General features: G+C 34.4%; 1 protein-coding gene across 1 annotated transcript; it reads right to left on the reverse strand.

The window, feature by feature from the left end:
• Positions 1-335: 335 nt before the first annotated feature.
• On the reverse strand, positions 336-10,173 carry LOC115984532 (putative disease resistance protein RGA4). The gene is made up of 11 exons (XM_031107568.1): positions 6,747-10,173; positions 6,586-6,651; positions 6,312-6,397; positions 5,971-6,083; positions 5,414-5,870; positions 5,199-5,318; positions 4,979-5,027; positions 4,707-4,811; positions 1,817-3,082; positions 1,589-1,674; positions 336-995 (listed from the first exon to the last, which is right to left on the reverse strand). The coding sequence occupies exons 1-2, from the start codon at positions 10,171-10,173 to the stop codon at positions 6,593-6,595; spliced, it is 3,486 nt and encodes a 1,161-aa protein (XP_030963428.1). The 3' UTR covers positions 336-995; positions 1,589-1,674; positions 1,817-3,082; positions 4,707-4,811; positions 4,979-5,027; positions 5,199-5,318; positions 5,414-5,870; positions 5,971-6,083; positions 6,312-6,397; positions 6,586-6,592.
• Between the last annotated feature and the right edge of the window lie 4,366 nt (positions 10,174-14,539).

Below are 14,539 nucleotides of genomic sequence, written 5' to 3' on the forward strand. Positions count from 1 at the left end.
TTGATAGTAGATGAATTTCCATTAAGCTAGTAACAGATTTGTCTGCATCCAATTGCACCACTAGGTGATAGCAATTAACTTCATATCTGCTTGACATGTGACCTAAATGTTTGTGAAATGCCTGGACCTGAAATTCAACCATGAGACAAGTTGCATGTTAGATAGGATCAATCATTTTAAAAGTACTTAATAGAGTTGTTTCTAATTAATTTCTACCTTATTATTATTTGCAACTCCGCAGCAGAAAATGCTGGCCCTTCTCAGTTTGTCAAGGTGGCAAATTCACAATCAAAATCTCCAGCTCTCCTTTCTCTCTGATAATTTAATTTTTATCACCTTCAGATAATGGACAGGCCATGACAGTTGTAGCCTGGTTCACCATCACTTGGTTCTGTGCATCTTGAATTATTCGTTCAGGTTCAGCTTTGAGTGTATTTGTAGCCTTATTTAAAGCAGTATCTTGGACAACTGGTGGCTACCCATTTCGTCTACCTGCTGGATAATTGGAATTGTCATAGTATTACCATGATATGATAGTCGTGCATTTTATTTGATAGAAACTAAATGAACCAGTATGGTCCAATGAGTCTGTAAGAGTCACAAGCAAATGCTAAACTCCAAAAAAAGAAAAAAAAAATTATAATCCTAAATTTATCAATTGTAGAGAGGAAAAAGATTAAAGTAATAATACTTCCACTTTTGCTTTATCCATTGAAAGCTATTTAATGTTATTTTACTCTAAAGTAGCTCAATTGACTTAATAACTTGGATCATTAAGAACTATCAAATGATGAGTTTAGCAAAATATTTTACTGTACTAACCTGTCGGAAGCTACTAACAAACCTTTGCGTGCTTGTAACTTTGATGCAGCTTTGCTTTCCACCTCATTTGCATTTCCTTCTCTCATATGCAGTGTTGGCATGGATGCATCATTGAACAAAAATGATTTTTGACTAACAAGACCAATCTACCAGCTCATCCACTTCAATTTAACCTTACAATTTTCAATTCCATCAGGTGACCTGATTTAGGATTAAAAGATCTTTGAAATATTGCAGTCACTATGCATTCCCCATTTCCACTGTTTCCAACAATTGTGACTTATTGAAGGAAGAGAGTGACAACAATACAATTATGACTTGATGAATCTTTTTTTTTTTTTTTTCCAATTATGACTTGATCATTTTAAAAAGAAAAATCCAGCAAAGCTTTGGTGCTAAAGCTGTATAGAAGTAAAAAGGCAGTAAAACACAATTTGAAAATAAAATTTAACTTTGCCAAAATGAATGGCAAAGCTGAGGCCTTGGAAAACCAGAATATCCAGCCTAGTTGGATATCTAAAGCTTACATGATGAAGCTCATCCTGTTCTCTGTACTTTGAATCTATCATTGCTAATAAGGAAGCATCAAAAGCTTTGTCTTTTGCTACTTGGGTCTATGTTTTCAGACAAAGTCAAACAGTAATGCTGAAAGTATTAACATTGTCTTTTGAACTTTTAGTCAATTGGCTGACAAGACCAAATTTCCCTTACTCCATTTAATCTGAAACTTTTTGAGATTCATATTATCCATAAGAGCTGTGCCCACCTGAAGATCATTGTATCAATTTGGAGAACTGGTAACTGTTGGCTTCCCACCTTTGATTTGTCCAGCCAAAGCTCAATTTTTGCCAGCTGGGATATGGAATTAGAATCAATTAAATATATTTTCTGATTCAATAAAGTTAATTGACAGAAATAAACATAATTAACTTCTATATCTACATTTATGTCATCTAATATCTTTCCTATTGCGTCATAAGCATCAATGTCTGACCTCCTCTTTAATGCTTTCATACATCTTAAAGTTTGTAGTTTCATCTCGAAGAAAATGCACTTGTGTAGGAAGCCGCCAGGCTAGAGACCTGAAACATCCACGTGGTAATAAAAAGAGAAGAAAAAAAAAAAGGGCATAATACCAGCACACATACATTCATATGTTGTGCATGCACACATCTTCATTAAGGAACTTAAGCCAATAATGTATCTAATACTTCTTTTTCAATTTTTTTCTATTTCTGCATGTATAACTGTGGAACCAACCCAGTTGGAAGAATAGGCATAATCAGATATAATAAAAATCAGCAATACTTGAAACAAAAAACAACAGTGAAGTTGTTCAATTATAAATGGAAATTTATAGAGGACTGAGTTTAAAATGATATGAATGAACCTGTAGAAGTATTAGGAGTTTTAAATCCTAATGGTCTTAGTTTCTATGTCTTGGATTTGAACAGTCACATGGATTCATATAATGTATAAACCTGTAAAATGATGTTTTGTTGACTAAAAGAATGAACTCATCATTACAAGTGAGTATTCACTGTAGTTTCTTGTTCCCCATGATAAAGAATTTAAGACTTTTTTATTTCAATTTTTTTCTCTTCTTTTTCCTCATACTTTTTTTCTGTAACCAAATGGTGCATAAATTCAAATAATCCATCACTATTTTTTTTTTTTATCTAACTTGAAATGTCAAAATAGTGCATTAATCCAATCTAAATGAGGCTCATTGGGGTGTCCAGAGAAAAGGGGATGATTACCCAAATACTTAGGGGGCACCTCTTCTGGCTTTGCCTCATTCCTTGGTATCCTCAAGGAGGGTCAAAACTAGATTCAGTTTAAACTCCCTCATTGGACTCGGTTGCAGAATAAGATTTTTTTAGCAGGGAGAGGGCCCAGAGAAAAGGGGATGATCTCGATGCACAATAGAAGTAGAAGAACATGGGGAAATTGATTCTAGAAGCCAAATTTAAAATCAAGACAAAAAGGATTTAGGACGATATAGGAGCAATTGAGTCATTTTCAGCAATAACATGATAGCAACATTGAAAAGAAAGAATAACATTAACATTGACATTTCAATTTTTTTTTTTTTCCAAAACACACAAGATTACAATATATATTTTTATGAAGGATCTAGGTTAATGATAGACATACATACCTAAAGAAGTCCAAGTGGCAGAAAATTCTGAATCTAGTTCAAGCATATTGCAGAATCCCCACTGATTTCCCCATCCACCTCCTGAATTGCTGCTTGTCTCTACATTTCCCATTGATAATCAAAGAACCAAGTGAATAAACTCGAAAACAGCTCAAAACTTTCCAATAAATACACTGAATTTAATCCATGAACACAACCACTTGTACTTGGAACCCAAATAGACCACAATAATGTCCAAATAGGTCAATAAGATCTAAATTTGATAGTTATAAAATCCTAACATAGTAAAGCAAAATTTGTATTGAATACTTATGAGAATGAGGTTGGAATTATAGTGCAGGAATCTTGCGGTCTATAATAGATAAAACTTACTTATTCCTTTATTAACTTGTGATGATGCAACCACTTGTAGAATTTAAAATAGTGCAACAGTGGCTAGATATGTCAGAGCTTCAATGGCTAATATTTTAAAAAACACCACAGCAATTAACAAGAGATAATTGCCACCACCATTGTCATAACTGCTGTACAAACTAACATTGAACTTGTTTCAGATTGGAAAAGGCAACAAAAGATAAACAAAAACCAGGATTTAAACCTAAAAAAAAATCCAAGATAGGAAATAAGTATAGATTACTGTCAATAAGAGAAAGATCATGCAACAAAGATCATTTTGTAATCCAAATAATAATTATTAAAGTATTAATTTAGCCAGCATATTTTTCCACATCACACATGAGAAATCAAATTCAGGATGAATAATTTTCATATGAAAGTAAAGAAATGTAATTTCAATGTATTGCAAAGTTGCAAGGTAACAAATTGAGAAATATGGCATATGAAATCGGACAAGTGAAAAATACTCAAAATATCAAATCATTGATAATAAAAAAGAAAGCATAGCATTGACGTTTCCTTATTGTGTTTTATCCTTTGACAAACAGGGGCATAAAATGAATACCATTCCTCAAATATATCATGTCTTTATTAAATTTAGGCTGTGTTTTGATGCAAACTATTCTATGAAATAGAAGTTACTGACAGCAAATATCATAAGCTTAAATATGCAGAATCATCAATTAAACCATTAAGTTCTTAAAATCCTAGAGCTCACCTCTCACAAAAGATGTGAATAGAACCACTACCACAGACCATTTTTTCATATTTGATCTTCATTTCATATTTTACAATGAAATGAGAACTGCTTTTAGTATGTAAGAAGATAGCCCCGGATACCCAGATAAATTGACATACAGTTTAATGTCAAGCAGGTTCTTGTTTGGAGAAGGAAGAAACATAGAAAACAGGAGAAAAATGGACTTCTGGAGAGTGATTTATTAACTGGTTTCAAAGTTCTTGGAAAGGTCGAGAAACCTAATATATGATTAATGACTTACCCTTTATTTTGGTCATTAGAAGACTTCTAAGAGCCAAAGTAACCAAAATTGATTACAAGCCAGAGACTGTCAGAGAAGTTGCAATTATAAATGAAGATGATCAAAGCCTAAAGCACACATTTGAAAATGAGGCATCTAGTTCTGTTGGCAATACTTGTATCTATATGGATAAGAGTAGTAATAAACAGACACTGGATCCCAACTTTGATCATAAACTATTAAGCTTTATGAAGAATCTGCCACAGTGAAATCTTTTTCTTTATTTTTTTCCCCTTCGAACAAAGAATGATAATGTAAAAGTAAATAAAAGACTATTATTTGTTTACCTTTGTAATACTTGAATTCAAGGAGAAAGCCAATAAGCAACCACTTTTCCTTTATCCAAGTGTTGCTAACATGAATATCAACTTATGATCTAAATCCAACGCAAGCTAAGCAAGACAAAAAAAAGATAGGAAAGAAACATTAGTGATTCAGTATGAAACAACTCACACCTGCATAAGCCAGAAAAAAACATAAAACATATTTTTTTATTCAATTGTAGGGAAAAAAAAAAAAAAAAAAATGTTGGAGCTTATAACCGAAGCATTAAAACTACCTGCATAAGCTAATTCTTCTGCCAGATATACTTCTCCCCACAAATATACCTGACAAGATGAAAAGAAAAACACCCAAAATACATCACCAAATCAACTTGGTTTGAGATACAAAAAGAAACAGAGTAAAGAATTCCATATTCTTTCTCTCAATACGTGAAGAAAGCATGCATGTGAGGAATGAAAATTCTATTGGCAAAGATAAATAAAACAAGAAACCACCTCTAGGTAATTATAATTATTCACCACCGAGCTATTGACTTGTTGAACCACTGCAACGCTCAAAAATTTCAGTAAAGCCCTGAGTTTTAAGTTCATATTCCTCATTCGTTTCAGTTTGTTCTGCATAATGAAATTAAATAGCCAGGAAAAAATTAGCTATACAATTAAAGATGGTGAAGAAGAAGAATTTTGTTTTGCATAATGAAATTCAATACCTGGATCTTCTTCTTTTGGTGGAGCTAGATCTCCTCTCAAGTTTTCAATGTGAGCAAGCCAATCCTGGCTCTTGCAACTTTCTACTAAGATGGGACAACTCTGAATATCCAGTTTCTTCAAAGACGTTAGGGCAGGCAATGATGTCAAATTGGGGCATTCCCAAATCCGGAGAGATTGCAGAGATATGATTTCGCAGATCCACTCCGGCAATGTCGTCAAACTCAGTCAATTCAAAATCTTGAGCTTTCGCAGAGAGGTGGCCTGTTGAAGCCCCACCGGAAGAGAGGCCAATTTTGGATGATCAAGTAATCTTAGATACTGAAGCTTCCTCAGGCCTTGCCATTCCAATTCCATCCCATCCCCATTATAATTATATAACCTAAATTCCTCAAGTGCAGTCAGATGTTGTATAGATTGAAGGACATGACCATCACTACAGTAAGCATTATGAAGAATCTGCCATAATGAAAATTTTTTTTTTTTTTTTTAATTTTTTTTTTCCCTCCAAACAAACAATGATTACGTCAAAGTGAATAAAATACTAGTATTTTTTTACTTCTGTAACATTCGAATTGAAGAAAAAAGCCAGTAAGCAACCACTTGGGACAAGTTCCTTCATCCAAGAATTGCTACCATAAATATCAACTTATGGTCTAAATCCAACGCAATCTACCATATAAAAATTAATAATAAAAAAAAAAAGGTAAGATGAAAGATGGTATATATTGTGTTTTCAATGCAAGCTTAGTAAGCCAAAAATGATAGGAAAGAAACATTAGCAATTCAGTATGAAAGAGCTCATATCTCCACAAGCCGAAAAAAAACATAAACCATATTTTTTATTCAATTGTAGAAATAAAAACATGGTGGAGTTTGTAATTGAACGATAAAAAATACCTGTGCAAGCTAATACTGCAGTGCTATTGCCAGATATACTTCTCGCCACAAATATTATCTCATTATCACCAAGTGCTGATCCTTATCTGACAAGATGAGAAGTAAAACACCCACAATACATAACCAAATCAACTTGGTTTGAGATAAAAAAGAAACAGGGAAAGAATTCCATATTCTTTCTCCTAATACGTGAAAAAAAGCAAGCATGTGAGGAATGAAAATTATATTGGCAGAGAAAAAGAAAACAAGAAACCACTGCTAGATAATTATTTACCACTGAGTTATTGACTAGTTGAACCACTGCAACGCCCAAAAATTTTGGTAAAGCTCCAAGTTTGTTCTGCATAATGAAATTCAATAATCAGGAAAAAATTAGCTCTACAATTAAAGAGGGTGAAGAAGAAGAATTTTGTTTTGCATAATGAAATTCAATACCTGAATCTTCTTCTAGATTCAAGTTTTCGATGCGAGCAATCCAATCCTGGCTCTTGCAACTTTCTACTAAGATGGGACACGTCCGAATACCCAGTGTCTTCAAAGACGTTAGGGCAGGCAATGATGTCAAATTGGGGCAATCCCAAATATCGAGTGATTGAAGAGACGTTAGGGCAGGCAATGATGTCAAATTGGGGCAAATCCAAATCTTTAGTGTCTTCAAAGACGTTAGGGCAGGCAATGATGTCAAATTGCGGCAATACCAAATATGGAGTGATTGCAGAGATATGATTTCGCAGATCCACTCCGGCAATATCGTCAAACTCGGACAAAACCGAATCGCGAGATATCGCAGAGAGGTGGCCTGTTGAAGCCCCACCGGAAGAGATGCCAATTTTGGATGATCATTTAATTCTAAATCCTGAAGCTTCCTCAGCCCTTGCCATTCCAATTCCATCTCATCCCCATTATAATTATATAAACTTAGTCGCCCAAGTGCAGTGAAATGTTGAAGGAAATGATCATCACTGCATTCTATCATACCAATACCCAAAGATTTTAATTTGGAGAGAGGGGTGAATGAGGCGGCAAGTATTGAAGAAAAAGAACGAGCAGAAGAGGTTGGCTTTGCTACTGCTGCTGCTGTTGGGTTTTCCTGAGATACCGTACTTATCATTCCCATCGATATTGTTCGCTCCAATAGCCTCAAATTAGAGTTATCCAGTCTTAATATTTCAAGATAAGGAAATAAAGGCATGGAAGATAGTTTAGGGCAACCAGAAATGTGTAGTTGGGAAAGACGAGAAAATGAATGATTCTTTGTTGTTATCGTCGATATTTCACCGTAATTATCGGCGGCATCTTCGTCCTCCTCGCTGAAGTCGCTCCTCCTCTTCCACCATCCCTTTAGATTAGGGCAATCCGAAATATGGAGGGATTCTAGGGGTGGAAGTTTAAAACTCTCTGATACCAGGGATACGTACTCAAGAGAAGGAACAAAGGACAACCAGAGACTTTTGAGAGAAGGAAATTGATGCAATGGTAGTACATCTTGGCTATTCTTCATTGAAACTAACTTAAGGCTTACAAGATTTTTGAGTAAATAAAGCCAGCTTGGATATTTCACTCCCCTGTAGCCTTTTAATTCCAAACTTTTAAGATTTTGGTTTGGTTCCAAAGCTTCGACTGACATCTCATCGTACCCAACATCCACTTCCCACGTCCACGTCCACTCCAACGTCAAGCCTTTAAGGTGTTGTTTCTCTTTCAAATTTACAGCCTTGTATTCTAATTCAGCATCTTTCTTGTGTCTCAGATTTTCAATCGTTAGATTTTCTCTTAGCTGGTTTAATCCGTGAAGTTCCTTCAACTCACCACCACACCTAGAGTCCGTACTCAACACATACCGAGCTAGTGAGTGGAGATTAGTCAATTGCCCAAATCCACGAGGCATATGAGTCAAACTATCGCACTCATCAATGTTAAGATGCCTAAGATTGATTAATTTACTAATATTTTTTGGCAATTCTGTAAGTTCCTTACAATAAGAAAGATCCAGTGTCTCCAAATTTTGCAACCTTGTAATAGAATTAGGAAGCATCTTAATGTGTCTGTTGTATGAGAGATCGAGATACCTTAAATGCTTCAACTTTCCGATAGAATGTGGCACATTTCTAATGCCAATTTCATGCAAATCTAACAAGCGCAAGAACTTGAAACTTGAAACAAATGCATCACAAGTTAACTGGTTCCATACCATTTGATTTGAATACCAATTTTGACATGGCAAAAGAAATGTTCTCATCCTATTTGCTTTAAACAACAAAGTTGGAATTTGTGTTGATGAGCCTAAATTAAAACCAAATGACATGTGATGAGTTTTTTCATCAATATTTTTCCCATTTATTTCAAAAGTTGTGCTCTCTAGTCCCGCTACTAATATTGCTAGATCATGCATGAGGTCATGTATTTTGAAAATAGGTCCTTCATCCCAAAAATTTTCTTCATCTTTCTGAAAGAATGATCTCCAAAGTAATTCCATAAAATACTCATGACCAACATCTTCTAAGCATTGGTTTTGACCTAATGGCTTAATGAAACCTTGTGCCATCCATAGCTTAACCAATCTCTCTTCTTCAATCTCGTAATCCTTTGGAAATAAACTACAATAAGCAAAACATTGTTTCAAACGTGGTGGGAGATGATCATAACTCAACCTAAGTATTGGTTGGATATTAGTTTCATTTACCTTTGAAAACTCATTATTTTTGAAGGACAACCATTCCTCTTCAGATTTTTTAGAGTACAATAGGCTTCCTATTGTCTTTATGGCAAGTGGAACTCCTTTGCACTTACTAACGATTTCCATTCCAATTTCCTTATATTTTGAATTTTTTGGTTCTTGTCCTTTTTTAAATGCCTTTTGCTTAAATAAAGACCAAGAGTCCTCATCATTTAAACCTGTTAAACGGTGTGTTTCAATAGTTTTTGAACTCTCTGCAACCTTTTCCTCACGTGTAGTCACCAATATTCTACTGCCTCTTGCACCAGCCAGTAAAATTTCTTTTAACTTATCCCATTTTTCTGAATCATCATTCCACACATCGTCTAATACAAGTAAGAATCTCTTTCCATCAATCTCTTTTTGAAGATCATTTATTGATGCGTTCCTTTCAAGGTTTTCTAGTTTCTTACCTTTTGCATATTCTAGGATTTTCTTAACAATTATATTTACATCAAAATCATCAGAGACACACACCCAAAATTTTCTCTCAAATTCTTTTTCGATTTCTTCATCATTGAATACTAATTGAGCTAATGTGGTTTTGCCTAGCCCTCCGAATCCAACTATTGAATAAACTGAAACATTTTCTTCAATATTGGAATCCAATAAACGCTCTAAGATCACTTTCTTATCAAACTCCCTTCCAATAACAGTTTCAGCACGTACAAAATAATCAGTCTCCCTAATCGGATTTGTGACTTGTGTCTCCCTAGGACGTTCCTCTAGGTGGAACTTCCTATCCGCTGCAATAGCATCTAGTCTCTCCCTAATTGCCTTAATCTTATGACCCATCTTAAGACCATATGCAAGTTGGTTCGATTTGGAAAAGAAGATGCGTACCTCTTTCGCCTTCTTATTCCTAGTCATCACTTCCCGTCGTAAAACTTCAGTGGAAAAGTCATCCAGCAAGTCGTCCGCTTCAAAAAGTGCATCTTTCAGCTTTCCCAGCCAATTCTTGATGGTATGATTCTGCGCCTGTTGCTCCTCTGCATCCAGAATCACAGCTTCAATTGTCGAAACCGTGTTGGTGAGCTTTTCAAGCTCACCCTTGACACCCCAGAGCAGGACAATCTCTTTGAGAGCAAGCTTTCCCAATTGGCCAATGATTCCCTCAGCAACTTTGATGAGAGCTCCTTCCGCCATTGCACGCTAGTAGTAGTAGGTGAATGAATGCTAAACGGTAACAGTGAAATCAGTTAAAAGGTAGGCAAAATGAGAACAAATGCTAGAGAGGAGAATGGCTAAGGCAGATTGGCCAATTTATGCAGAACCCTGCTTAATTTATTAGCAAGTTGCGAGTATCGTTGTTATCATATAATATTAAACATTACTTTGGGCATAATGGTAAGATTCAATTCATCATATGGGTTTTCTTTGCTTGCTCTCACTAATTCAATTCATTATGTATTAATTCAAATTACTTTTCGGATAATGCATATTATAATAGTCTTGAAAACAAGGTGCAGCGTGCACTTTTTTTTTGGTTACACAATCTACGACAAAATGCACATGTTGCTGAATGTAAACGCATCTCAAAACATATAGTAAAGTAAACAAACAATATTTTTTGGCTCAACGGTAGGGTGCCAACTGGCCATGTATGACTAATGTTAAAAAACTTACGCATAACATGGGTCGTTGTCGGTGGCTCTCGTTTTAGTTCAATGTATTTGTATTAGTTTAAATTATTTTAGGGTTAACCGTTAATGCTCCTTTAAATAGTCTTACTTAGTTTTACTCAAAAAAAAAAATAGTCTTAGTCTGCGATTTCATACTTGGTGACTTTGGCTGGTGATTGGAATTTGTGAAAATAAGAAAATGTAGATGCACTTGGTCATTATTTCGTGACAAATTATAAATAGGGAGGTTTTGATAATATATATTAGGAAAATATCTACATTTTATTATGATCAAAGATTTATTCTTAATTCCTTATCATTTTTATCATATAGCAATTAGTGTAAACTAATAATAGAGGTTTTGCCTTTTATAAGCCACTTCAAAAGGCAAATGCAATCGAAAACATGAGACCTCAGGCCTAATTTAAGAACCATAGCCGGTGCTATAACCTACACACCATTTAGGATTTTTTTTTTTTTTTTTTTTTTTTTTTTTTTTTTTTTTGATAAGCTGCGATAGTTGTATTAAACTAAAACTGGAAAACAAGAGAAGGGCAATCAACCTTACACACACCATTTAGGTTTCTTGTGAACAAATGTGAAGTATTATTATATTTATTTTAAATTTCTGTTATTTATAATTTTTCAACTTATTCTATTACCTCTCTCTCTCTCTCTCTCTCTCTCTCTCTCTCAATTTATTAAATATTACTAATTAATTTGTTTTCTTTAATAAATTTATTGCGATTTAAAAATAATGCCTTTGCATGGGAATTTACTAAAATAAATAAAAGTGATTTTTTTTTATTTAATCAAAATGATTTAGGCTTGATGAACTATTATACAATTCTTTTTCATGCTCATTTATGTTAGTTTCAATAGTTCTTAATTCTTATTATTTGTAACTTAAATAGTCTTTATTGGTTATATCAATTACGAACCAAAAAGCATTCACTGCTCCTGGCCGACAGGGAATATCACATTTAGGGGTCACCATTTAGTAGCTCTCAAATAGATAATATGTGAACTTATATATCTCATATTGAATATTGAATAAACTCTATCATATGTACATAAGGATAATGGACAAAGTGTAACCATCCCATAATGCAAGTGGTCCTTTTTTTTAAATGAAATCTTACGGAAAGTGGTTAGGGCCTTCCTCTTTATTAATCATACCCCTAGAGTTGGTGATCTACTTTTTTGTCGAATTCGAAAAAAAATTAATAGCTTGTTTGGATGGAGGGGGAAAGGAGGGGGAGTGAAGGGGAGTAGAGTAAAACTAGCTAAAAATAAGCTAATTTTGTGCTAAATATACACTACTCTACTTTACTCTACTCTCCCTCCCTCTCTCTCAATCCAAACGAGCCATAATTATGCTATTATTAAAAATATCTCTGAGGATTTTTTCTTACCATTATTTTATATTTCCCTTATTAATTTGAATGATAATCCTAGATAGCAATGCTTTTGTTACTTTGGCCACTGTCATATGCGGAATACAGTCATCTAGCCTTTATGTCCAATGAACACTAATGTTTGTTTATTATTATCATAATAGAACTGGGCACGTTCAACCTATAACCATAGCATGGGGAGAAATCTCCACATGTTGCGAATAGCATGGTTTTCAGACCCGAATTGTTCAAAGAATTGAAAAAGAAAGAAGTTTATGATTTTTAAGGTTTGACCGAGATTTAACTGAGGTCGAATTGTGATTATGTTATAATTAATTTGGTAATTAATTAAAACACAAATAGAGGTATATTAAATTTATAAATACTAGATATATATACTTTTCTTTTCTTTTTAGAGTGAGTTTTAACTTATGGCGTCTGCTCCTGATGATAGCTCTTTATCATCAGACCAAGACACCAATCAGTTTTTGGTGTAGCCGGGGATTGAACCCCAAATCTCTTATATAACCATCAGAAACTTTATCAGTTGAGCTAACTATAACCTACTAAATAAGTATACTAAAGTAATTCCTGATACCATTGACTACCAGGAGAGAGCACAGCAGTAATATAGAAGCATAAACAATGATAAAATAGATGATAAAGAAGAAAATAGCAAAATAGATATAGTCAAAATAAATTAAAACAGAGTATGGAAAATGGAAACTGAAACAAATAAAATCTTACTTGAAAATACTTCTGTCTTTGATTAAAACTGAAAACTTCTGTCTTTCTTACAAGCTTTAAAAATAAACACTGTCTGAAGAGTTACAAGATTACAAAGTAAAATCTGTAAAGGGTTACAAGATTATCTGTTTGAAGGGGTAGGGTTACAAGATTACAAAAAGAAAGTAGAGTACAAAAGTCTTTCAGAGAGGGAAAGGGAAAGCTATAAAGTCTTTCTAAAGCTTGGACCTTGGAATTGAAATGGAAATTCGGACCAAAAAACTGGACCTATCTTCTGTCTTTGGAGTCTGTCTATTTATAGATAAAGTGAACCATGGTAAGTCTTCAAAAGTAACCTGAGTTAAGTAAAGTGAACTCAAGTTAATCTGTTGGTAGAGTCTTGAACAGTAAAAGTCTTCAAAAGTAACCTGAGTTAAGTAAAGTGAACTCAAGTTAGTTTGTCGGTAGAATCTTGAACAGTAAAAGTAGTCTATCTGGCAGTCTGTCCGGGTAAGCATGCTTGTGAACAGTAACTTTTCTATCTGTGAGAATCTGCGTACGAATAATATTCTGTCAAAATATCTTTCTGGATCTGTTTGCATTTTGTCATTTTATCTTTTGGTCTTTTGTCTTCTTTCTGTCTCCTTTTGTCTTATCTGTCACATGTCATAGGGGTCTTCGGAATCTTGAAATGCTTCCGGATGAGTTTTGTAGTTTGGAGAAGAGGATTCCATTACTGTGTCATCTTCATCGTCTGATATTTGGGATGCAACTTCAAGCAGTTGCTTTTTAAGCTGTCTTCTATCTGAAATAGAGGCAAACTGGCACTGAACTTGACTCTTTTCTAAAAAGAAATTAGAACTTTCTGTCTGGGAGGAAGAGGCATTTTTCTGTAATTCATGGCAAATATGATCAAAATTAAACTTATTCCACCATTTTAATTTAAACTTTCTGACGAGCATAGGAAAAGGATACTGGGGATGCTTTTCTATCTTGTATTCCCATCTAATGATCCATGGGAGATCTGGAAACCTGTAAAAGAACTGTAAAAGATGTGGGAAATCCCTAAGATGCAGTATGTTAGGTTCTTTCTTGAAAGTCTCATAAGCTTTTAAAAGATCAAGGGGAAGAATCATAGCTTCAGGACCAAAGGAATTCCACCAGTCAATGAACCATCTTGGAATCATCATGTCTTTCTTTCTGTACATATCAAACCGGAAAAACCAAGTATGCCTGTTAATATTAATTTGGAATAAAAGGAATTTGTCCCAAGCTTCCATATAGTCATAATAATTATAAAACTAAGGCTCAAAAGGTACAGAAAAGTTCCTGATGATCCAGGGTTGTGCTTTCCACTGAGAAGGGGTGAGAATCTGTTTTATAACAACTTTAGAATAACCAATTCTGTTTGGTTCCTGGGAACAAGGCATATGTGTAACTAAAATTGAGTCTGTATCTACTAAAATATGCTCATAAAATGTCTGGGTCTTAAAAGTTTCTGTCTTAGGATGTTCCCATCTTGGGGGTATGAGTTGTCTGACAAAGGAGAGGGTGTCTTTTATGTGCTGGTATTCTGGTTCAATCCACAAAATAAAATTCCAAGAGTCTTTTGGGAGTTCAATGTTATGATCTTCTTTTGGGATTTGGGTTTGGGTTTCTGGAGAGGTAGAGGATCTATATTTTGGTTGGTTGGAAGGAGAGGCCAAAGGAGGAAAGGAAGATGCAACTACATTAAATGGTTTCTTTAGAGGAAGGGTTGAGGAGGTT

This window comes from Quercus lobata, chromosome 4 (assembly GCF_001633185.2).
Source record: "Quercus lobata isolate SW786 chromosome 4, ValleyOak3.0 Primary Assembly, whole genome shotgun sequence".
NCBI lineage: Eukaryota > Viridiplantae > Streptophyta > Magnoliopsida > Fagales > Fagaceae > Quercus > Quercus lobata.